This window comes from Embiotoca jacksoni, unplaced genomic scaffold (assembly GCF_022577435.1).
Source record: "Embiotoca jacksoni isolate LCO1_2020_lvr unplaced genomic scaffold, fEmbJac1.0.p SCAF_4, whole genome shotgun sequence".
Taxonomy (NCBI): Eukaryota; Metazoa; Chordata; class Actinopteri; family Embiotocidae; genus Embiotoca; species Embiotoca jacksoni.
Window position 1 is genome coordinate 8,510,341 of NW_027185392.1, and position 22,770 is coordinate 8,533,110.

A 22,770-nucleotide genomic window follows, 5' to 3' on the forward strand; every position below is an offset into this window, starting at 1 on the left:
CTCTATTTTAGATGAGTGGCTCATATGGACTGTTAAGTCGATAAGTTTCCATGAGACCGGTACACGAGGATAGCAGTTAGAAAGGAGGGGAAAAAAATAAATTAAAAAAAAAAAAAGCATACTTAACTATCAAGCTAACCTGGCTATCACAGAAGCTAACTTGCTGCACGAGCCAGTGGGGGTTTAAATGTCCCTCGCAAGGTGGCCGCACACACGCAGGCCCGCACAGCTCCCTCCTTTGCGACTTTGTGTAGTTCAAAAATGATCCGAGTCCGTCCGTCCTGTGATGTGCTCATTCGTCACGAGCATTACAAGTTTAGCGACAGACGAGCGAACAATGACACGACGCACAGCGCGAGCTGTCCGCCGGTGTTGAGCGCGTGCCAACTTAAGAAGCTGGCACGCGCTAACTGTTAGCTGTTGATAGCTTTCGCTAATCCTGCACCGGGAGTCACGAAATACAACGTCGCTGTCTGATCAACCGGGTGCAAACCCGGTTACGGAGGTTCGCCACTGTACGACACGTCGTGCCCAGTAAAGTGAACAGGTTGTTGTTGTTGTTGTTGTTGTTTTTTTGTGTTGTTTTTTTTTACCTTGATTATGAAAGACGGCGCCGCGGTGTTGTTGTTTATCCCCTTCCTTGTTCGTCCAGCTGATTCACATGACAGCAGCTGCTCCGACTGCTGCTTCGTGCCTTGAAGAGCGGCTGCGTCCCGCACCGCCTCGACTCCAGCTCCGCTGTGGTGGATCCGCCAGCCTGCTAAAAACAGGCATGGTCGGCCTGCGGTACTCTTTATCCAGGCACTGTGAGATCTGCGAAGCAGCAGGCGGGTCGATGAACTGGATCGCAGCCAGAGATGCTGGTAGAAGAAAGTGCGCCTGCATGTCCTGCAGAAAACAGTTCATTTACTGGAGGTGGATATTTGTACTTTATTTGAATATTTTTAATTTTATGCAACTTTATACTTCCTCTCCACTAAATCTCAGGTAAATGTTTTAGTTTGTACTCCACTGCGCTTGTCTGACTGCATTATTCAGGATACTTATACTTTAAAGAATTCAAGTTTTAATACCCTGCCTGTCTCTCGTGTCTCTCAAAATAAGGAGATTTGTTTTATTTAATTTTTTTTTTTTTTATATAATAAACTAAGGATGAGATGATCCTTTATGTTTTGTGAAAATGTCCCTTTTTTAACTAGATAAACAAATCTAAAGTCCACTTAGATTTGGATAATGCTGAAAATGCATAGTACTTCTGAGTTTGTTGATTTATAGAGATACATGGAACACAAACGATGTAAGCATGTAAAAATCTTAATTTTTGCGGCCGACATAAAGTAGTTAAACAAGCACAACTTTAAATAACGAAACTGCACATTAATGCAATTATTAATCCAAAAACATAATATATATTAAACACTGACATTGAGTATTTTACTGCGGTAATTACTTTTACTTTGGATACTTTAAGTGGCCTACATTTTGTTGATAAAACTTACATACTATTACTGAAGCAAGTTTTGAGTGCAGGACTTTTACTTGGTAATGGAGTGTGCTGTTGGTGCTTTTACTGAAGTAAAGGACCTGAATACTTATTCCACCACTGTTAATTGCACAGATGCTTCATATTTTATATTTGTTTTAATGTTTTATTAAAGATTTTGTCAGGTCTGTAGCCCTAAAGGTCTTCTAGAAACGTTCATACATGTTAATGATGTTTTATTAGAGAAATAAATAGGGCTTTGTGATATGGACAAAGTAAAAAAAACACAATATTTTTTTACCATATACCTCAAAATCAATATCACAACAAAATTGTTGCAATGAATGTTGTGCTTTTACAAAATATTTACAAAATGAGATTTTTAATAAATAATCATCAGTGATGAAGTGGCTAACGGGGTAAAGGCAATTAACATAACAGCTTGAACAGTCTGCTAATTTCAGAAAATGATATCACTTTACAGAATTGCAAAGACAACAATGATGACATATGGCAATATTACAATATCCAAAATCTGAGATAACATCTAATCCTCTAGTTTCATATCAGGATATGATATAATCTCAATATATTGCTGAGAAATAGAAATAAATAAACTGAAAATTGAGTCTTGAATCTAAATTTTGCAGTTCATTGGGCACTTTAAGGCAAAACAGTTAGACACAATTGCTTGAACAAAATCAAAAGCTTAAATGAAATGCCAAACAAATTGTTATATTTCTTCAACCTTAAAGCTTTACTAATCTTTAATGGATCGGGTAATGACAGCAACTTTATAGAGTGTTACATTAAAAATGTTGGGCAATGTTGTAAAAGGAAACCTTAATGTTTACAGTGCTTTATGTACCAAGGATGTATGGTTGATGCTTACATTCAGAAGAGGCAGTATAATTGCACACTGTGTTGTTTAAGAGGGTACTTTGGCGACACATGAAGCAGATTAGAGATGAAGAATAAAATGTATGTAAAGAAATTCCAGTTAAATCAGAGTTTAAAACCTTAGTTTGACCAAACTAAATCCAGATTAAACAGATTCAATACAGTAAACTAGTCTATAGTATGCATTATGAATCTTTTAGGCATGATTGTGAAATTAATATTTGTGTAGCATGAACATTGTCAGTAAGTATTATATCATAAATAGGCCTGTATGATGTAAGCCTATACAATAACTCACCTCTGGCAAAATCCATCACACAACAATAACACTGTTGTCTGTGTTCTTGGTTGTTTGTATATACAGTGGGTACGGAAAGTATTCAGACCCCTTTACATTTTTCACTCTTTGTTTCATTGCAGCCATTTGCTAAAATCAAAAAAGTTCATTTTATTTCTCATTAATGTACACTCAGCACCCCATCTTGACAGAAAAAAACAGAAATGTAGAAATTTGTGCAAATTTATTAAAAAAGAAAAACGGAAATATCACATGGTCATAAGTATTCAGACCCTTTGCTGTGACACTCATATTTAACTCACATGCTGTCCATTTCTTCTGATCCTCCTTGAGATGGTTCTACTCCTTCATTGGAGTCCAGCTGTGTTTAATTAAACTGATTGGACTTGATTAGGAAAGGCACACACCTGTCTATACCTTACAGCTCACAGTGCATGTCAGAGCAAATGAGAATCATGAGGTCGAAGGAACTGTCCAAGGAGCTCAGAGACAGAATTGTGGCAAGGCACAGATCTGGCCAAGGTTACAAAATAAGTTCTGCAGCACTCAAGGTTCCTAAGAGCACAGTGGCCTCCATAATCCTTAAATGGAAGAAGTTTGGGACGACCAGAACTCTTCCTAGACCTGGCCGTCCAGCCAAACTGAGCAATCGTGGGAGAAGAGCCTTGGTGAGAGAGGTAAAGAAGAACCCAAAGATCACTGTGGCTGAGCTCCAGAGATGCAGTAGGGAGATGGGAGAAAGTTCCACAAAGTCAACTATCACTGCAGCCCACCAGTCGGGGCTTTATGGAAGAGTGGCCCGACGGAAGCCTCTCCTCAATGCAAGACATATGAAAGCCCGCATAGAGTTTGCCAAAAAACACATGAAGGACTCCCAGACTATGAGAAATAAGATTCTCTGGTCTGATGAGACCAAGATTGAACTTTTTGGCGTTAATTCTAAGCGGTATGTGTGGAGAAAACCAGGCACTGCTCATCACCTGCCCAATACAATCCCAACAGTGAAACATGGTGGTGGCAGCATCATGCTATGGGGGTGTTTTTCAGCTGCAGGGACAGGACGACTGGTTGCAATTGAAGGAAAGATGAATGCGGCCAAGTACAGAGATATCCTGGAAGAAAACCTCTTCCAGAGTGCTCTGGACCTCAGACTGGGCCGAAGGTTCACCTTCCAACAAGACAATGACCCTAAGCACACAGCTAAAATAACAAAGGAGTGGCTTCGGAACAACTCTGTGACCATTCTTGACTGGCCCAGCCAGAGCCCTGACCTAAACCCAATTGAGCATCTCTGGAGAGACCTGAAAATGGCTGTCCACCAACGTTCACCATCCAACCTGACGGAACTGGAGAGGATCTGCAAGGAAGAATGGCAGAGGATCCCCAAATCCAGGTGTGAAAAGCTTGTTGCATCATTCCCAAGAAGACTCATGGCTGTACTAGCTCAAAAGGGTGCTTCTACTCAATACCGAGCAAAGGGTCTGAATACTTATGACCATGTGATATTTCAGTTTTTCTTTTTTAATAAATTTGCACAAATTTCTACATTTCTGTTTTTTTCTGTCAAGATGGGGTGCTGAGTGTACATTAATGAGAAATAAAATGAACTTTTTTGATTTTAGCAAATGGCTGCAATGAAACAAAGAGTGAAAAATTTAAAGGGGTCTGAATACTTTCTGTACCCACTGTATATATAGATATATACTATACTGTATATACTGTGCATTTTATATTTTTAATGCTATTTTACTGCTATTTTATTGCTTTCTATTATTATCTATTGCTTCCTGTATGCTGCTGTATCGGAAAAAAAATTCCCCTCGGGGATTAATAAAGTAACTACCTAACCTATAATAGAAAGGTAGCATTGTGTCTTATGGTCATACGGAGCATCAGTGTGAATTGCAGTCATATATGTAGAATTAGGCATGTAATGCACAATTTATGCCTCATTGACGTTAGTTTGATAATTGGTTCGTTGTGATGTTTTCGTGATGTCGCTGAGGAGTGGCAGGGCGGAGTGCAGTTGCGTTCAGTCACCTGAGGGGGCGCTGGTGACGTTCTGCAAACATGGCTGCCCAGGATGAACTCAGTAAGTTTCTTGCTGCGTTATTGGCGATTAATATCTTCAAATTATTACGTCTCTGATGGTAAAAAAAAAAAAAAATTAAGAGCATACTGTCTTCATGCTAACGATTGAGATGTTTTTTGAAGTAACGATAAAGCTTCCTTCAGTTAAAAACGGGGGCAGGAACAACAGCTAGCTACTCGGCTATATAGCGAGCTAGAATGCTAACGTCAGGAGGCCGTTTGCCCAGTCATGGTCAAAATGAAACTAACACGTATTCTATTAATATACATCCATTTATCAAACTTTTAACGTGTAGATTTACAACTCGCATATTTAGGACATTTAGGATTAGTTGCGCGGGGTGTCACTGGTAGTGAGAAGCCAGTGGTTAAACAGGGGAAAAAAAAAAAAAAAAAAAAAAAAAAAACCGATACAAATACGTGGATAGTCTTGACAGTTGTGGTAGCTAGCTGCTTGGTGAGCCATGCCAGGAGAGAAGAGGCAGGGCTGGGTGATGGTTGCACCAACACGGCAGCTTGACACGACGGCCATATCAGCCAAACTGCAGCAACATGCCTGCTTGTGTATTGTTCTCCGTCTGTATGAAGCTGAAGGTCGCACAGGCTGATTTTGCATGTGGCTGCACAAACCCGGTTGGGTCGGAGTTCCTATATTTGAATGAAAGATATTGTGAAATGTATTTGAACTGATGTACGAGCGATCTATCTGTAAGCTACGTTTAGCGTTCGTTCTTGGGGCATGAGAAATATCACCTTGGAAAACGAGACATAAAAGCTGATTATGGTGTTTGAATGTGTTTTTGACAGATCAGCTGGAGCGTGTGTTCCTTCGTCTGGGCCATGCGGAGACAGACGAACAGCTGCAGGACATTATCTCCAAGTTCCTACCTCCTGTTCTCCTCAAGCTGTCCAGCGTTCAGGAGGGCGTGAGAAAGAAAGTAAGAAGGGTGTTGCCTACAGAGATATAAAGACTTGGTCTACAGCCAAACCTCATACAATGTGTGAATACATGTCAGAATCATGACATCAGAAGTTCTGTTCAGATTAAGTTCCTCCTGATGCAAAGATACTTGTAAGGAGCTTGGGTATTTCTCTCTGGTCAGCGAGTCTATCATAATGTACTAAACTACATAATCAAACTTGTGCCTCCTCTGCTAGGTTATGGAGTTGTTGGTGCACCTGAACAAGAGGATAAAAAGCAGACCCAAGATTCAGCTGCCAGTAGAAACTTTGCTGGTACAGTATCAAGACCCTGCAGCTGCCTCCTTTGTCACGGTAAGAATCTCATTTTACAATGCAGGTTGTAAGGGGGAGGATGTTTAATGTCGATTTTTTTTTTTTTTTTTTTTTTGTCAGTCACTAATTTGCTTTGCTCATGGTCCCAATTACACAGACATTACTGTAGGTAAAAAGGTAGAGATAAGATGCTGGTTGAGAGTACAGTGCAAAATTTACTGAATCATTTTAAGATTCAACACTGGTAAGGCACCACACCTAAATATTAGGTTACTAATAACTTGTTAACTAATGAGATGACTGCCTGTCTGGATCAACGTCTGGGTGCCGTTTATTTTAATGCATATAATAAAAGTGGACTGCTTCAAAGTGAACATGCTCATGTGGGCATGCCACTGATCTTAGATTGATTTTCTTTGTTCTATTACTTTATTAAAATTGGTCTGTTACGTAAGACGGGTGTAGTGATGGTTACATTTATTTACAGAATTTCACCATCATCTACATTAAAATGGGCTACCCTCGTCTGGAAGTGGGAAAACAGTGTGAGCTGGCCCCGACCCTCCTCACTGCCATGGAGGGAAAGCCACAGCCACAGCAGGACAGGTGAGGGGGACGCACACACTCAAACTTTTAGTATGTACACTTATGTTTACGTTTATCATAATACTGGATGAAAAGAAGTATGTTTTGCAGATAGACTGTTCATTTTTTCTTGACTGACACATCTTTAAAGGTATGCAGAGATATTACCTCGTTCGTCTTTATTTGACCTGATTTGTTGTTATTTGTCCCTTTGTTGAACTCTCTTTTTTTGTTTTTTTTCTCCCCATCCTCTCTTTGTTCTTTTAGCCTGATGCACCTGCTGATCCCCACACTTTACCATATGAAGTATCCTGCAGACACCTCCAAGAACGCGTCTCCATTTAACCTAACTGAACGGCCAAAGACAGTGCACCTACTGCTGGAGTTCATGTTAGATGTTTTGCTGATGCCCTATGGGTGAGTTCCTGCTGTGTGGATTAAGTATTAAATGACCAAAGCTCTCAGAGGGTCCCACCTTCAGTAAAATTAGTGTAGTAGTTGTTCATCAGAAGCATCTTGAACGAGAGTGTTGACTCGTTCTCTCTTTGACTCTTCTAGGTTTGTGCTGAATGAATCTCCGACTCGCCCTGCTCCATCCTCCTCCCAGGGGAATTCTGCGGATGGGGCAGTGGCTGCAGGTAGCCAGGGTCTCCCCCAGCCTCCCCCGGGGATGAACGTCTATGCTGCCAAGAGGGTGATAGGAGAAGCCCAGTGGAATGCTGAGCAGCTAGAGCAGGTGACTGTATTTCTGTCTGTCTGGGCAGGTCATTTGCTTGTGTATTCTTACTATGTCAAGCTTGACGCTATTCAAAAAAATTAGCACCTCAATTCAGAATGATGTACAGCATTTGTATAATTAGCTTTAAGTACAGTCAGTTTGAAGTTCATGTCTAAACCCCTGTATTTTAACATCTGTAATGGCTTGTAGGTAAATGTGATGCGTGATGCCTAATGTGTTGTGTTTGTTTTGAGAACCACCTAATAACTCCTTTTGTACTTGGTTTCAACAGTGTAAGCTCGGCATAGTGAAGTTCATTGAGGCAAAGCAGGTCCCAGAAGTGGAGACGGTGGTTCACTTGGTGGTGGCTTCAAGTGACACAAGACACAGTGTGGCCACTGCAGCTGATCTGGAGCTAAGGAGCAAACAGAGGTAGGTGAAGGAGCTGGCAAATGCACCCGGTTTAAATCTGCATCATTAACTACAAGTCATTCACTTATAATCAGTCCTCTCGCCCAGTCATTTAGAAACTAACTCCCCTATTTATTGGGTAAACCTGGCTGACAAAATGAATGAAAGTGTAAACTTTTATCAGCATCATCAATAATGTACTTGTGTTCTATTCCAGCATCATTGACTGGAACAATCCTCTGATTATTAACAAGATGTTCAAGGTGTATCTGGGTGATGTTCCTCTCAAATCAAAGGTTTGTAAACTCGACATTTTATTTTTTACTAACTTGTGATTTTGTTTAAATATATAACTGTATGATACTTTCATTTATGAACTGTAGGGTGGCAGTGTGAAGCAAGAGCTGAAACACGAGCCAGTAAGCACAAGAGTCAAACTGAAGATTCTGCCACATCTTCTTCGGTCACGCCTGGCTGCGGAGTGCTTTCCAGCTAATATCCAGGTACGCATATTGATGCTTGTGGGTACATTTTTAAAATTCTCAATTTTCAAGATGCAGTTTTGCTAATGGGTTATAGGAGTTCTTGCGCTAAGAAATGCTTTTTTTAATCAAGTACCAAGTTTGATCACAACAACTCAGCTAACCAGTTTTCTTTCCTCTGTAGGTTGTGTACGACGGTCTGTTTGGAGCCAACACCAACAACAAACTGCTGTCTCTCACCTTACAGTTTGTCCATCACATCTGCATGATGTAAGACAAGTACATTTTTCCTGTTGTCTCAAAACAGCCAAGATACATTTCTTTCCATAAATATGTGTATGCATTTTGTAAAATATGAGCTTATCCCCCCCGCCCCCCTCCTGTTTTTCAGATGCCCAGACACTAATAAGCCTCTAGGCCTAATGCTGCTTAATGGTCTTACCAAGCTCATCAATGAATATAAAGAGGTCAAATACAAATGACAACACATCCATAAACCTGACTTCATGCAGTTTAGCTTGTTTTATACTTAATAAACCTCATGTTTCTTTGCAGGATCCCAAGTTATTATGTGTTGCCTACTCTGCTGTTGGAAAGCTGTCCAGGTATAGTGAAATAATCAACTTTATTTTCCTGATACATTGCCAGCTTTATGTGGGACAACAAAACGCAAAACAATTGAACTTTTTATATAATCTGTTCTAGTCGCATGCCACAGCTCTTCACAAAGGATATTGCACTGGTGCAGCAGTTTTTTGAGTCCATGTGCAAGGTAGGTGAAAGAATCTAACATAAAATGCTCTGAAAACATTACAATATATTTCAGCAAATATAGTTTATCATCTAATCCTTCTTCTACATTTTTTTTTGTAGGAGAACACGGTTATGTTTTTTGTATGGATGTTTCTTAAATGTTGCTATCACTCTCCAGGAGGAGTCTGATGTCCGTCTTGCCATTCAGGAGGCTTTGTCTATGATGGTTGGAGCTTATGCTAACCTACAGGGGGCACTGCTGAACCTAATGGAGGCCCTGGTGGCTGCATACATTGGAAAGGTGAGTGAACACTGGCAGAATAGGTGTTTGGTTTAAAAAAAACAACCAAAAAAACCGCATGTGTTTTGGCTAGTTTAGTCACGAAGCAATGCAGGAGTCAAATCAAGCACTCTTATTGTTCCTTTGGGACAGCCGGAGGTGCAAGTTCGCCAGGTGGCCATGAAGTTTGCCAGCACAGTGTTTGGTCCTGATCACGTGCCATCAAGATACCTGCTGCTGCTGGCTGCTGGAGACCCGTAAGTTCCGCAAACGCAACAAACATAGTAAATAACCTGCAACGAAAATACACTGTCTGCATTTTAATGAATCTTGAATATATTTGCAATACAAATAAGATGAGCGTTTCAGTGGTGTACTTCTCAGAATGGGGTACGATAAAATTTGTTTTTTTCACTGTGTTGTAGAAGGGAAGAGGTATCTGGAGAGGCCCAGAGGGTGCTGAGGGCTTTTCCTACCAAGAGCTCAGAGAAGGAGGGACCAAAGCCAATGCCCTCCTTTCCTGACATGGTGGCCTACATCCAGGAGAAAGTGAGGCTCCCTGCATGTGTTTCCTTGTCTTCGGGGAAATATGTACCCTTGCTGCAATGTGGTCATTTTTGGAAAATGAAATAATGAACCTCAAATCTTTATTAGGCAGCTCAGAGGCTCAAGACTCCAGCTAAGTACATTGTTGGAACCTACACAATTCCTTTCAACCCGTCTGCATTTGGGGAGGTAAATATTATTGATCTGGACCCTGCTGCATCCATTAATCTTGACATCGGATGACTTTGCAAAATCACGGTGTATCTTTGGAGAGGTAATTTGATTTTTGTACCTCAGTGACCTCTTCATTTGCTTTCCCTGTTTCTCCAGATCATGATCTACCTGAGGATGTGTTTAGCTTACAGTGCCGGGGCCACGCCCATGTCCACACGCTTGTCCGATATGCAGGACGATGCTCCCGCCATCGGCCGCTATGTCCACACGCTGCTGTCCTCTGACCTTCAGCCCTCAGTGTCAAAGGGCTCTGAGACAAATCCTGTACATGTCTACATGGAGCTTCTGCAGCAGCTGCTGTCTGCTGTAGGAGGTGAGAGAGCTACACCTGCTTTTCTGAAAGACACGGTTCCAAAAGTTATTTTGTGCTTGTTTACGAATAAAGTGATTTTTAGTATTGCAGTTTAACTTCTGTTTATTTCTGTAAGTCAAAATCATCAATGCAGTCCAGGGAGTATTGTCAAAGACCAAAAAAAATATATATATCTTGAAAATTGTTCATCGACCTCTAAGGTATCTGACTGATTAAAAGTGACAAAAACATTTGTTAAAAAAAGTAAGGTCCTGCCCATGGTGATTTTGTTAAATCTGCTGTCCTCAAAGACTTCAACTTTGATAAAGGAATGTAAATTAAATTTATACCTGATGTACATTAACTCTGCTAGAAGAAATGTTAATATACTTATTAATGTGTGCACTTACTGGTATTTGCGCTTTTAAGAAAGTTGTATTTTTTTGTGCGTCCTAACCTCAACAGGAATCCCAGTTATGTACTGTTTACTGGAAGTGGTGTCTGTGTGCCCGGGGAAACTGGCTCCCAGATTCGCTGATAAAATTGACTGGATTAAAGTGAGTATTTGGTTCATGTAATTATTAAAATATGGTATTAAGACAGTGAGACAAAAATCTGCACCACTAAACAATTAGTCAAACTCAGGTGTTCTGTAATGTTGTCAAAACGTGAGTTTTTCACATTTCACAGTCATCAGTACACTTAGCTGTAAAAAGAGATGCTCTTTTCCAGAGTCTGATGAACACGAACAAGGAGGACATGAGGGAGCTCGCAGCCCAGCTGTATGCTGTAGTGATTTCCACCATGACTGGCAATGAGCTGGAGACGGCCGTGCGGAACCTGATCAAAATCACCAAAGACAACCATGTATGCCACTCCGTCTCTACACATCAACTTGATAGTCTTTATGTTATAAGTGTTTATCGTTACCCTGCTTAAATCTTTATTGGTTTTGTGAAATCACAGAGTCCTGAGACCCAGCATGGCGCTATCTTGGCTCTTGGCTACATGGTGGGAAGAAACATGAGCAGGAAGAAAGCTCTCATTTCTTCTGACTCCACATACAACACCAGGCAGCAAATGAGCATCACCTCCCAGGAAGATGAGGAACTTGTTGCCATGGCCACAAAGACAATTGGTATGTCATTTTTATTTTTGCATTGATCTCCTATATTCTAGACTTTATTTATTGACTTGGTAGCAATTAGAGTACAGTAAATAAATATTAAATTGTTATGACATTTTCCCTAGATTATAATGGGTGATGTTTTTTATCCTGTAAAAAAAACATTAACAAACTTTAAGGTAAGATAATGTCCTTGTGTATGTCCCTCCAGGTTCCTTCCTGGACAACAGCAGTGCACTGCTGGCTGTGGCGGCCTGTACAGCTCTGGGAGAAATTGGGCGTAATGGCACCCTGCTGATCCCTGCAGACGGTGAGGGCTTCACCAAACTGTCTACCGTGGACAACCTGCTGGCTCGCATCCCCTCTGGAAAGGAGAGCACAAAGGTACACCTTGAACTCCAGTGAAGAAGCGGTTGCTGAGAGATGAGTTCATCATCAGTGCACACTGTTACACTATATGAATGAAATACATCGGGTGTTTAGCTGAAGGATTGGATGGCCTGCTTAATTTTTGTCTTTATTGTCTTGTTTGTGTTTGTCTTTTTCCTTTGTGTTCCAGATGAAGGAACGGGCGATTATGACCTTGGGTTACCTGCCAGTGGGAGACGGAGACTTCCCTCATCAGAAGAAGCTGCTGCAGGGACTCATGGACTCTGTTGAGGTATGCGTAAACATTAGAAGATTTCGACTGTCTAGCTGTAGCTGAAGTTGGTATTTTTTTTCTACTTGAGCTGTTATGAAGCTTTTAAGTAGCTTATTAATGACAGCTTTTTTCTCTCTCCAAGGCCAAGCAGGTGGAGTTGCAGTTCACGGTTGGAGAGGCCATCACCAGTGCTGCAATAGGGGCCAGCTCTGGAGCTGCCAGAGACCCGTGGACCTGCAATGAGGACCAGTACAGCCCGCCACTCAGTAAGTACTTTGAGTTGTAGGCAAAAGTTTTGTTGCACTTCAATCACTTTTTGTACACATTTGTTCACTCTGGAGTGAAACAGATGTGAATTAAAGCAATGATTGGATGAGGGCATTTCTCAAGTTCACACAAATCTGATTTGGTTGTTGAGTATGTGTTAAGGCCGACTGTCCACACTGCAGATTTTCTAATGATCAAATGTCTCGGTCCATATCTTGCATTGTATCATCCATCCATTATCTTTATCCTGAGCAGGGTCACGGGGGGGAGGGGGCTGGAGCCTATCCCAGCTCACATTGGGCGAAGGCAGGGTTCACCCTGGACCAGATCACCAGTCTATCACAGGGCCAACACATAGAGACAGAAACAAAGACCATTCACGCTCTCATTCACACCTAAGGGCAATTTGTAGAACCACCAATTAACCTGAGGTGCATGTTTTTGGATGGTGGGAGGAAGCCCAAGTACCCGGAGAGAACCCACGCAGGCACAGGGAGAACATGCAAACTCCACACAGAAATGCCCAGGCCTGGATTCGAACCCAGAACTTTTTTGCTATGAAGCGACAATGCTAACCACTGCAACACTGTCGCATTGTATCAGTGGCTGTTAAAGTGCTGACATGTTTTCTGTCTAGCAACTCTGTATTGCCGTAGTCAGATATGAGATATGTAAAAACTAATTCGCCTGAGCAGACATTTACATAATAATCCTCCATTTTTATCTAAAAATCAAATACGTCCTTAAGAAAATTTAAACAATTGTCCTTTTTTCTTTTTTTTTTGTCCTTTAACCATTTCCAACATTTCCTTCCCTGTCAGATGTGAAAAACAGTGATGTGGTTCCTTGGGTGCTCAACTCCATCCTGTCAAAGTACATACCGAGCCAGAACCCCCACATCCGGCAGGCAGCCTGCATCTGGCTGCTCTCCCTGGTCAAGAAACTCGGCCATCACAAGGAAATCACGGTGCGTATAGTGCAGCTATATGACTCTGAACACCTAGAACATAACGTTTCACAAGTCAAAGGACAAACAAGCCTAAAAATGTTCCATAGAAATTCTGTCTGACCGCTTTTCAGATTAGCTCTTCATCGACCTTATTAGATCCTCAATAAAAACAGAATCATCACTAACCGAGGGCTGCATCTTGTTTTATCTCAAAGAATGAAAACCATCAGTATATGTGCATAACAATATTTAGGGGTGGGACATTCAGACTTGTGCAAACTTTTTCATTTTGTGCATATGTCAAATCACTTGGATTTTAAATACAAATCATTTTCTTCCTTTTTCTTTTCTCTCACAGTCCCATTTAAAGGAGATTCAGGTGGCATTTATCTCTGTTCTCTCAGACCCTGATGGTAAGTTAGAGTCCAGTCTAACCTGACTGATCAAATATAAAACAAAAAGCCACCACTTTGCACCCTTTCCTTCTCTCTTCATCATCTCTCTCTTTGTTTTTCTTTTTCTTACATCTAGAGTTGAGTCAGGATGCGGCATCTAAAGGCCTCGGCCTTGTCTATGAGATGGGAGGAGAGGGTGACCAGCAGGAACTGGTGTCCACCCTGGTGGAAACACTCATGACTGGCAAAAGGTGAGTGAATGGTTGAGTAAAGCGGGAGGGAATGAAAAGAGAGAGAATCAAAAGCCAAGAGTTTAATATCTGTAGGGGAGAAAAGGGAAGAGCGCAACATATGTGGCATTGTGAATATATTATCAAATGCTTATTTATTTTTGCAAACAGAGTGAGACATGCAGTCTCAGAAGATACAGAGGTGTTCCAAGGAGAAGGTTTGGGGAAAACACCTGACGGGTAAGTCATGTCACCATCAGCAGACACCTTTTGCTCTTATTTTAGTCCTGGTACAATGAAAATTCTAAAAACTGTTTAGAATTCTGAGCATATTTTTGTGGGTTTCAATGAATCCTTTTCTCCTTCTTGTATACACAACAGTCACGGCCTGACTACATACAAGGAGCTCTGCTCTTTGGCCAGCGACCTGAACCAACCAGATCTTGTGTACAAATTCATGAACCTGGCCAATCACCATGCAATGTGGAACTCGCGCAAGGTATCAGGCTCATACTCAATAACATCTTCCCTTTTCCTGACTTTTTGATGTTGCCTCCCCCCTCCTGACCTTACCTATAATTATTTATATATATAATTCTCTCCTTTCAGGGAGCAGCTTTTGGTTTCCACATGATCGCAGCCAAGGCCGGGGAGCAGCTGGCGCCGTTCCTGCCCCAGTTAGTGCCTCGTCTGTACCGCTACCAGTTTGACCCCAACCTGAGCATCCGTCAGGCCATGACCAGCATCTGGGATGCCTTGGTCACTGATAAGACCCTGGTAGGAGTTGTTACATGTACAAATACAATCCCAAATGTGAAAACGAATGGAAGTATGCATGGATGCAAAAGACTATCACCATTAGAAGAAATGTGTTTATGTTTGCTTGTTCTGATGTTTTCCAGGTGGATAAGTATCTTAAGGAGATTCTGCAGGATGTCATTTCCAACTTGACCAGTAACACCTGGAGAGTGCGGGAGTCCAGGTACAACAAAAATACACGCAGAGATACGTCCTACACTTCCTAAGAAACTTAATACACCTCCTAGAAATATACAGTATTAAGACTGACCATTGACTGTGAGGGCCTACTTGATTTTTCGTAAATGCTTTCATTGGACTATATGTTTTTTTCATTATTATTATTATTTTCAAACAGAAACTAGTGTATTGAAACAGACAACAGTATTTGTTGTTGTTGTCTTTTTTTACAGTCCTTTTTGAAGGGTTTATCTGCAAGAGAGTCTGTGTAATGACTCTCTTGCTAGCAGCCAAAAGTATTTGAAAGAGATCTTTGTCCTGTGCCGTGAAGTTATCTGGAATCTTTTCCAGGTATAATGTGCCAAAACGGCAATTTACTTTTATTTCAAATTTATCCGGAGGTCCTCTCTAATGGGCCTGAACCGTTTTAATTACAGTAACTATTGGACTTATAATTAACCATTTCAATGTGACCCCCATAATTATTGTATCTAATAATTGAGGTCTTCTGTTGCATTCAGTGCAACTTGTTTAGAAAAAGAGTGAGCTAGCGGCTCATGTTCTTGTATGAAAGTAATGTGTTTTTGATTAATGGTATTTAATTTCAGCTGCCTGGCTCTGAACGACCTGATTCGCGGGCGTCAGGCTGATGATCTTATTGATCACCTATCTGAGATGTGGGAGACACTATTCAGAGTCCTTGATGACATCAAGGTGAGAAGGAAATAATCAGAAATCAGTGTTGCTTTCATTTCGCAGGCACCAGAGGAGTGATTTTGACTTGGGTCATTTGTTCTGACACATTGCAAAAAGCCCTGTTCAGTAGATAACATATATTTAAATACAGTGAAATAACTGTAAACACATTAGAAACATGCAACTAGTTATTATATTTTTTTTTTTCTAGTTTTTTTTTTTTAAATGAGATTTTGACTTCATGTTTTCATTTTAGGAGTCTGTGAGGAAGGCTGCAGACCTGACACTGAAAACACTCAGTAAGGTAAAGGCTGTTTCTCACACAGGGCGGGCCTTTGTGTATATGCTTGTGTTAGTTTGTGTGCACATACCATATGTGTATGTCCTGTCCATCAACACTCTGCGTCTCTGTCCAGGTGTGCACTCGTATGTGTGAGTCTTCAGGCTCTGCAGCCCAGAGAACTGTGGCGGTGATGTTACCAACCCTGCTGGAAAAAGGCATTATTAGCAATGTCTCAGAGGTTCGAGCGCTCAGGTAACATTTTCCTCAATGAATGTGGTCTTAGTTCTTGTGTGACATTATTCCTATATTGAGAATAATGTCGTATTGAGGACACTTGTGCTTTATGTCTGGGAGTTAAATACTTGTTGCAACATCTTTGCAATTTGGGATTGATGGCTAACTGCGTTTTGATATTGTTTTGGACCTTAGCAACTTTGAAAGTTGTGTTTTCTCGCATTTGTTCAACCACAGCAAAATCAAAATGGATTTTCAACAATTTACAGTTTAGCTTCATATGATCCTGCAAAGATAACGTTGGGTTATGTCAGTCTGTTTACTCGTTAATTGCTCATTATTTTCAGTCATTGACACCTTTTATTGATCAAAATCCCCAAACCAACAAGAAATGTATCATTTAAATCTATTTAACAAGACATGGTGTTCAGCCATCACATTACTAGGTCATCATTTTGTTCTGTGTCTTGCTCGTTCTCTCTCAACCAATCTGTTCTCCTCCTGCCAGCATCCAGACCCTGGTGAAGATTAGTAAGACCGCCGGAGCCAGACTAAAGCCTCACGCTGCCCGGTTGATCCCGGCCCTGCTGGAGGCCCTCAGCACACTGGAGCCTCAGGTCCTCAACTACCTCAGTCTCCGAGCCACAGAGCAGGAGAAGGTAACCTCAGCCTGTAAGCCTGTCAATTTGTCACAAGTTAGAGTTCACATGGTCATTAGTTGTGTTCATTCTGCCTCTCCAGAGTGCCATGGATGCAGCCAGGCTGAGTGCTGCAAAGTCCTCTCCAATGATGGAGACTGTTAACATGGTAAATAAAAAATAAAAAAATGCCTTCACATGACCTCTGAGTCTTTAGACCTATATTGTAGGTTTTACGGGAAAGAATGTGAGATTTCTTACAGGACATCATAAACGCCAGTGAGGTCTGTTGTGTAAGGATGTGTCCCTGTGTGCAGTGTCTGCAGCACCTGGATGTTTCTGTGCTGGGGGAGCTGGTTCCCAGACTCTGTGAGCTGCTTAAGAGTGGAGTGGGCTTGGGCACCAAGGTACAACTCAGTCCTGCAGTCATGAATTCATTTGTTATTGCTCAGATGACCTTCTTCTTTGTCTTCTTATGAATCTCTTTTACATCCATTCACCTTCCCTTCACACGCTGGCTCTTTTTGACTCTTTTTCTTAGGGTGGCTGTGCTAGTGTAATTGTCTCCCTCTCAGTGCAGTGTCCCCAGGACCTTACTCCATACTCAGGTGCAGCACAAGATTTCATTTGTTCATGCATTGTCTGTTTGGTGCAAGTGAACTAATCATGGGGATATTTTCGGTGTTTTCAGGTAAACTGATGAGTGCCCTGTTGAATGGCATCCATGACAGAAGCAGTGTAGTACAGAAAGCATTTGCTTTTGCTCTGGGACATCTAGTCAGGGTAAGCACTACTTTTAACAAGTAATCTTCTGACAATTATCACACCACAGGATTTCTCAATGACTGGGAATAAAATAATGGTTTGTTAACATTTTAATCATTTATAAAGAATTATCTGGATGTTTGTTTTCTCTATCAGACCGCAAAAGACAGCAGTGTAGAAAAACTACTACTGAAGCTTAACACCTGGTACTTGGAGAAAGAGGGTGAGACGGCATGAAATATATCATTACCCTCATTTTTAAGTCAAAGTTGTTTGTGCCTTAAACTCAATACTAACTTTCAGACTACTCTTTCCTCTTCTTTCCGCCTTTCCTCCCACTCCCTTTTACTTGCAGAACCTGTGTACAAGTCATCATGTGCGTTGACAGTGCATGCCATCAGCCACTACAGTCCAGATGTGCTGAAGGGCCATGCAGGAGTGGCCCTGCCACTGGCCTTCTTGGGCATGCATCAGGCTCCAGGTCCTGATGAGGAGAAAGGGGAGAACCATGATGCCACGCTGTGGGCTGAGGTGTGGCAGGAGAACGTTCCAGGTGAGGTACACCAATACAACATAAACTAGAAGGGCAAACCTCCACCAAAGTCAATAGTCCACTCTACTATGGTATTCAAATCTTCAACTACAAACCCTATACATGTCTAGATAGATTTCCAAAATTTAAGAATAATGTTAAAATGCCTTGTGCCTAGTTAAAGCCCTACATCTCAGCTGTTGTACCAGTTCCTGTTCTGCCCTGTGAAACTGCTGTCCCCAAGTGCTTCATAACAACTTCTTGTTGTATTAAGTTTGAGCAAGTACATCTCATCTTCTATCTCAGAGAATTACTGGTACCCGTGAATGTGGACTTTGTTATAGACTTGGCGTATTTCTAGAACGGACAGTTTTGGCAATATTGAGCTTTACCGCCATTTACTGGATTCTAAAATGTATGGCATTTAGTAGGCCAAATATCCTATCTTGCAATGTTAATGAAAATTAAAAACAATTTGTCTGTTTGCCTCAAAATTCTGTGGGTTGTTCCTCGGCTCGTGCTTCACCCGTTCACCAGTGCTGTGTACCAAACAACATACTTCCTGTCATACCCTAACAAATAGTGCTCATCCATGTTACTGTGTAGTGCAGTAATTATGACAGAGTAATGTTTCAATCCACACACTGCCGCTCTTCACTGACTGGAAATGACCTCAGCATGTTAATACGTCACCCGCCAAAATATATGTAGCTTTAATTATTTTACTCAGAAACTAATGTTTTTTTGTTTCCTGTTTAACACATTTAATAAACACACTGATTCTTTTTTCTAGCAGCAGTAGTGAAAAAAAAAAAAACTTTTGTGTGGTGTTCAGCTGCAGCTTCCTCAGAGCCTTAATTTGAAAATTCTTCACACCATTAACCCCGCCCCTTCCTCTACGGAGCCAAGATGGCGACCGTTTAGGGTGGAAAGTTGTCCAGCATTTCACACTTCTTTTTTGGCGTGTTTTGAGTGCATCATCCTGGTACTTGTGCACTGCATGTTTCTGTACTTGACAAAGTGAACGCACTTATGCAATGTTAGTGCACAAGTACACCATTTGGAACACAGCACTAGTTTCATTAAAATCGGGTCCGAAGTTTTAGTAAACATCAAAAACATAACTTCCTTGGTTTAGGTAATACAAATAATGCATTATTAATTAATCAAAACTTTTCTTTGATATCAGGAAGCTTTGGAGGCATCAGACTCTACATGACTGAGCTGATTACCATCACACAGAAAGCACTGCAGTCCCAGTCCTGGAAGATGAAGGCTCAGGGTGCAGCTGCCATGGCAACCGTTGCCAAGGAACAAACAGGCTCATTAGTGGCACCACACCTTGGCTTGGTGCTGACAGCTTTGATGCAGGGACTATCTGGACGCACATGGGCTGGAAAGGTAATTATTGTTAACAAAACCGTGGAACATGAAATAAAAAATAAATTGTTGGGTCAAAAACAGAATTTTGGTTTCATATTTATGTTTTTGTTTTTGTTCCAGGAGGAGCTGTTGAAAGCCATTGGATCAGTAGTGTCAAAATGCAGGTGAGATGTCTTGCACGACTTTTTCCTATTGCTGCCAATTTTATTTGGAACACAGCGTTCACTTCCTGTTCTTTATGCCTTATTGCTCCCATTCTTCCTTGGGCTTTTAGCGCAGAGCTAAAGAAGCCTTGCAGCGGCCAACCCACCATCTCAGAGGTGTTGGAGATTGTTTTGAAGGAATGCCGCAAGGAGAATCTGGTGTACAAAATGGCGGCTCTGCGTTGTGCTGGAGATGTGCTCCACAGCAGCCAGGAGGACCGTTTCAGCGACATGGCAGACATCCTTTTCCCTCTGATCAAGAAGGTCAGATTCCATCTTCATCTGATATCGGCTGTTATTTAATGGCATTTTAAAGACGCCTTTTCAATGGTGCTCAATCTGTCTTCCCAACAGAGCTGTCCAGAGAGTGGTGGTGCATCCCCAAGGTCACTGGAAGATGATGATGATAAAGATGTGAAGGAGAAGGAGCTGAAGACTGACGCTCTGCTTTGTGCTTTTGAGACGCTTGGAAAGAGTTGGCCCAGAAACACACAGACTCAGGGTACGACATTTACATATTATACAGTATATTGCTTCAGTTAAATATGAATCCTGTACGCTGGTTTACGTTCCCACAACAATATTATGCATCAAGGTTTGAGGTATAAAATCATTTCCTTTTTTTTTTTTTTTTTTTTTTAAGTCAAACAATGTGCTGGACCATCCTTCCTCTTTTGAATCTTGAGCTTGCATCCAAACCTGAATGCAATGCTCTTCATGTACTGAACTGAATAGATGAAATATTTGTATTTATCTTTAGTTATTTTGGTTTCCCTTTTTTTATACTTTATTACACTTTAACATGTGTTTTAGGACCGCTCATGTTGCTGTACTCACCACTGACAAGGCCCTACGACTTTTGTGTCATTCACAATTAACACTTATGCTCTGTGTCTGAACTACCTTGATATTGGGCTACAGATGTAGGTGGGCTGCTGGGGGACGAAGATGTGGCCTTCAACGTGTAATATTCAAATCATTGTGTGTCTGTAGCACGTTTCCAAGTGGAGGTGTGCAGTCTAATGTGTGAGAAGCTCAAGCTGAGCACCTGGAAAGTCCAGCTCGGAGTTCTACAGTGCATGAAGGCATACTTCCAGGGGTAAGGACCAAACAAAGAATAGCCTTATGAACCTTTTCTCATAATTAATCAACTTTTAAATTAGTTTTGAACCCCAAGTTATTCAGCTGATAAAGTGTGTCTCGTTAACGTTCGTTCGTTCTTTCTAGGTTATTGCTGCTAGAGAAGGGCAGTGAAGACTTCAATGCTTTGTCACAGATCCTCGCAGAGACCTGTGCCGCTCTCACATACCCTTTAGGTAAGACCCTCACTATTTCATATTAGTTTAAATTATAGTGTCATGTTGTTCGTGCATTTCATCACCGAATCCGTTGTCCTTCTATCCAGAAAACAAAAGTTACTCCTCTGTGAGGACAGAGGCCCTGTCAGTAGTGGATCTGATCGTAAAGAGAACTGGAGGTAATTATTTATTGCTCTTATAAAATAATTTATTGTTCTTGTAATGGAGCGGGTTTGTGAAATGGAAGAGCCACTATTTCTGCTGAGGCAGCTTTTCTATACTGTTGAATTGTATATTTATACTTTTTCAGGCATTTTAAAGGGAGTATATCCTCAGATCCTCAAATGTCTTGCCTTTTTTTTTTTTTTAGAGCAGTCAGGCAAAATCTCAGTGTCCGTTACATTATATTACATTACATTTCATTTAGCTGACGCTTTTATCCAAAGCGACTTACAATAAGTGCATTTCAACCACGAGGGTACAAAACCCAGAACAACAGGAATCAAGAAAATACAATTTCTTCAAGAAAGCCAAACTACAAAATGCTATCAGTAAGTGCCATTTTAAGTGCTACTAAAGTTCTACTGTTCAAAGGTAATCATCACTTTTGTCCAGACTGCAACATCACAACAAATCTTAGATTGAAATTTTGTGCAGACATTGATCGTTCCCATTAACAAAATATATCCTAATGACCTTTGTGATGCTCTCACTTTTCATCTATGTTTACTATGAACATCATATTTTTTCATAACTTGTAGTTAAATATCTGAACAACTCGGTTTAATTTGAATTAAATGTTTTTCTCATCAGCCTGTGTCTCCTATTTAATAAATGAGAGTTGCTACGGTGGTGAACATAAACCTGGTTACTGATGAAATATTCCTGTGCATGTCTGCTATTACCAGAGAGCGAACAGTGGGACTGTGTGTCTGTGAAGAGTCGGGAGCAGCTGCAGCGCTCGCTGTCGACGCTGCAGTCAGACAGCAGACCTGAGCTGAGGGATAAAGCCCAGGAGCTGCGCCGACACATCCAGAGTCAACCCTGAGCTCACGGCTCACTGAAACACAATACAAGAAATAACAACATTTGCTTCTTTTTACATTTCTGTCATTGACACAAACCATACATTAGCACACTCCTCTGTCTGCCCTCTTTGATACAGCTGTCTTCTGTTCAACAGATTCTCACATCTCTCAGTTGTTGCATTAAGTGTCCATATTACCTGTGAGCTGTGATGTTGGCTCGTGCTGCTCCACTCCAGTACACTGATTCATGTTTGTGGCAAAGCCTGACCTTGAACAGACTGGAATAATAACTTGCTCTGAGTCTGAATTCATGGTGAGAGTTGAAGGGCAAGGCTAATTTTAATGTGTCAAGTTGTATTGTGTTCATTTAAATGGACAGTAAGTTGATGATAATAAATGCTATATAAACCAATGTGTTGGGTTTGTGGACACTATCTATAGCCCCAAAATGGGGAACTTTTACTACTGTTGTGGGTTTGCCTACTTATTAAATATCAAAACAACAGCAGGTTGCACACCTTATCTGACAATAGTGTGACTGCAACATCTCATGGTCACTTTTCAGGGGTTGTGGACACTTGATTCCACCACCACTGCTGAGAAGTGATGAAGGAGCGGAGGTACTGGAGATCTACTGAGTGTGTCCTGAAACTGGTGTTCTTTGTCCTGTTTGTGATGAATGAGAAAAACGTCAGCCTATTTTGTGAAGTCTTGAAAATAAAAACCTGCTGGTAACTTCAAAGTGATGCTATAGTGGTTTGAATTTGTCCCTGATGAAATAAAACTCCCATGACAATTTGAACTGATGACTTT

At 41.2% G+C, this 22,770-nt stretch overlaps 2 protein-coding genes across 8 annotated transcripts in view; one reads left to right on the forward strand and one right to left on the reverse strand.

Annotated features, from left to right (window-relative positions):
• The window catches only part of kdm4c (lysine (K)-specific demethylase 4C), a 30,652-nt gene extending 29,846 nt beyond the window's left edge, over positions 1 to 806 (reverse strand). For 5 of the 7 annotated variants that reach the window (XM_069167669.1, XM_069167671.1, XM_069167668.1 and 2 more), the window contains exon 1: positions 594 to 806. The gene's annotated coding sequence lies outside the window, so the exon portion shown is untranslated. Of the gene's footprint in view, positions 1 to 127; positions 340 to 593 lie in introns of those variants that run through there. The other 2 variants (XM_069167666.1, XM_069167667.1) reach the window with 2 other exon arrangements.
• Positions 807 to 4,715: 3,909 nt separating this feature from the next.
• On the forward strand, positions 4,716 to 22,759 carry ecpas (Ecm29 proteasome adaptor and scaffold). The gene is made up of 49 exons (XM_069167664.1): positions 4,716 to 4,773; positions 5,580 to 5,710; positions 5,931 to 6,047; positions 6,496 to 6,614; positions 6,861 to 7,010; positions 7,152 to 7,329; positions 7,604 to 7,743; positions 7,940 to 8,018; positions 8,106 to 8,225; positions 8,389 to 8,474; positions 8,596 to 8,671; positions 8,760 to 8,809; positions 8,910 to 8,976; positions 9,136 to 9,258; positions 9,391 to 9,494; positions 9,663 to 9,786; positions 9,892 to 9,972; positions 10,114 to 10,330; positions 10,775 to 10,866; positions 11,042 to 11,176; positions 11,276 to 11,447; positions 11,647 to 11,819; positions 11,995 to 12,096; positions 12,221 to 12,344; positions 13,167 to 13,312; positions 13,653 to 13,707; positions 13,826 to 13,940; positions 14,091 to 14,159; positions 14,301 to 14,418; positions 14,529 to 14,696; positions 14,822 to 14,901; positions 15,506 to 15,611; positions 15,850 to 15,897; positions 16,010 to 16,128; positions 16,619 to 16,769; positions 16,852 to 16,917; positions 17,066 to 17,155; positions 17,290 to 17,356; positions 17,440 to 17,531; positions 17,670 to 17,736; positions 17,869 to 18,066; positions 19,235 to 19,446; positions 19,549 to 19,592; positions 19,703 to 19,895; positions 19,986 to 20,133; positions 20,625 to 20,730; positions 20,859 to 20,947; positions 21,037 to 21,108; positions 21,838 to 22,759. The coding sequence occupies exons 1-49, from the start codon at positions 4,752 to 4,754 to the stop codon at positions 21,975 to 21,977; spliced, it is 5,541 nt and encodes a 1,846-aa protein (XP_069023765.1). The 5' UTR covers positions 4,716 to 4,751; the 3' UTR covers positions 21,978 to 22,759.
• The last annotated feature ends 11 nt before the right edge of the window (positions 22,760 to 22,770 follow it).

Bases quoted from the DNA above. Each gene is read 5' to 3' on its own strand.
- ecpas (XM_069167664.1), top strand. From the start codon at position 4,752: ATGGCTGCCCAGGATGAACTCA. The intron at 8,226-8,388 runs GTACGCATATTG...TTTCCTCTGTAG, and splicing joins GCTTTCCAGCTAATATCCAG to GTTGTGTACGACGGTCTGTT. The intron at 10,867-11,041 runs GTGAGTATTTGG...GCTCTTTTCCAG, and splicing joins ATAAAATTGACTGGATTAAA to AGTCTGATGAACACGAACAA.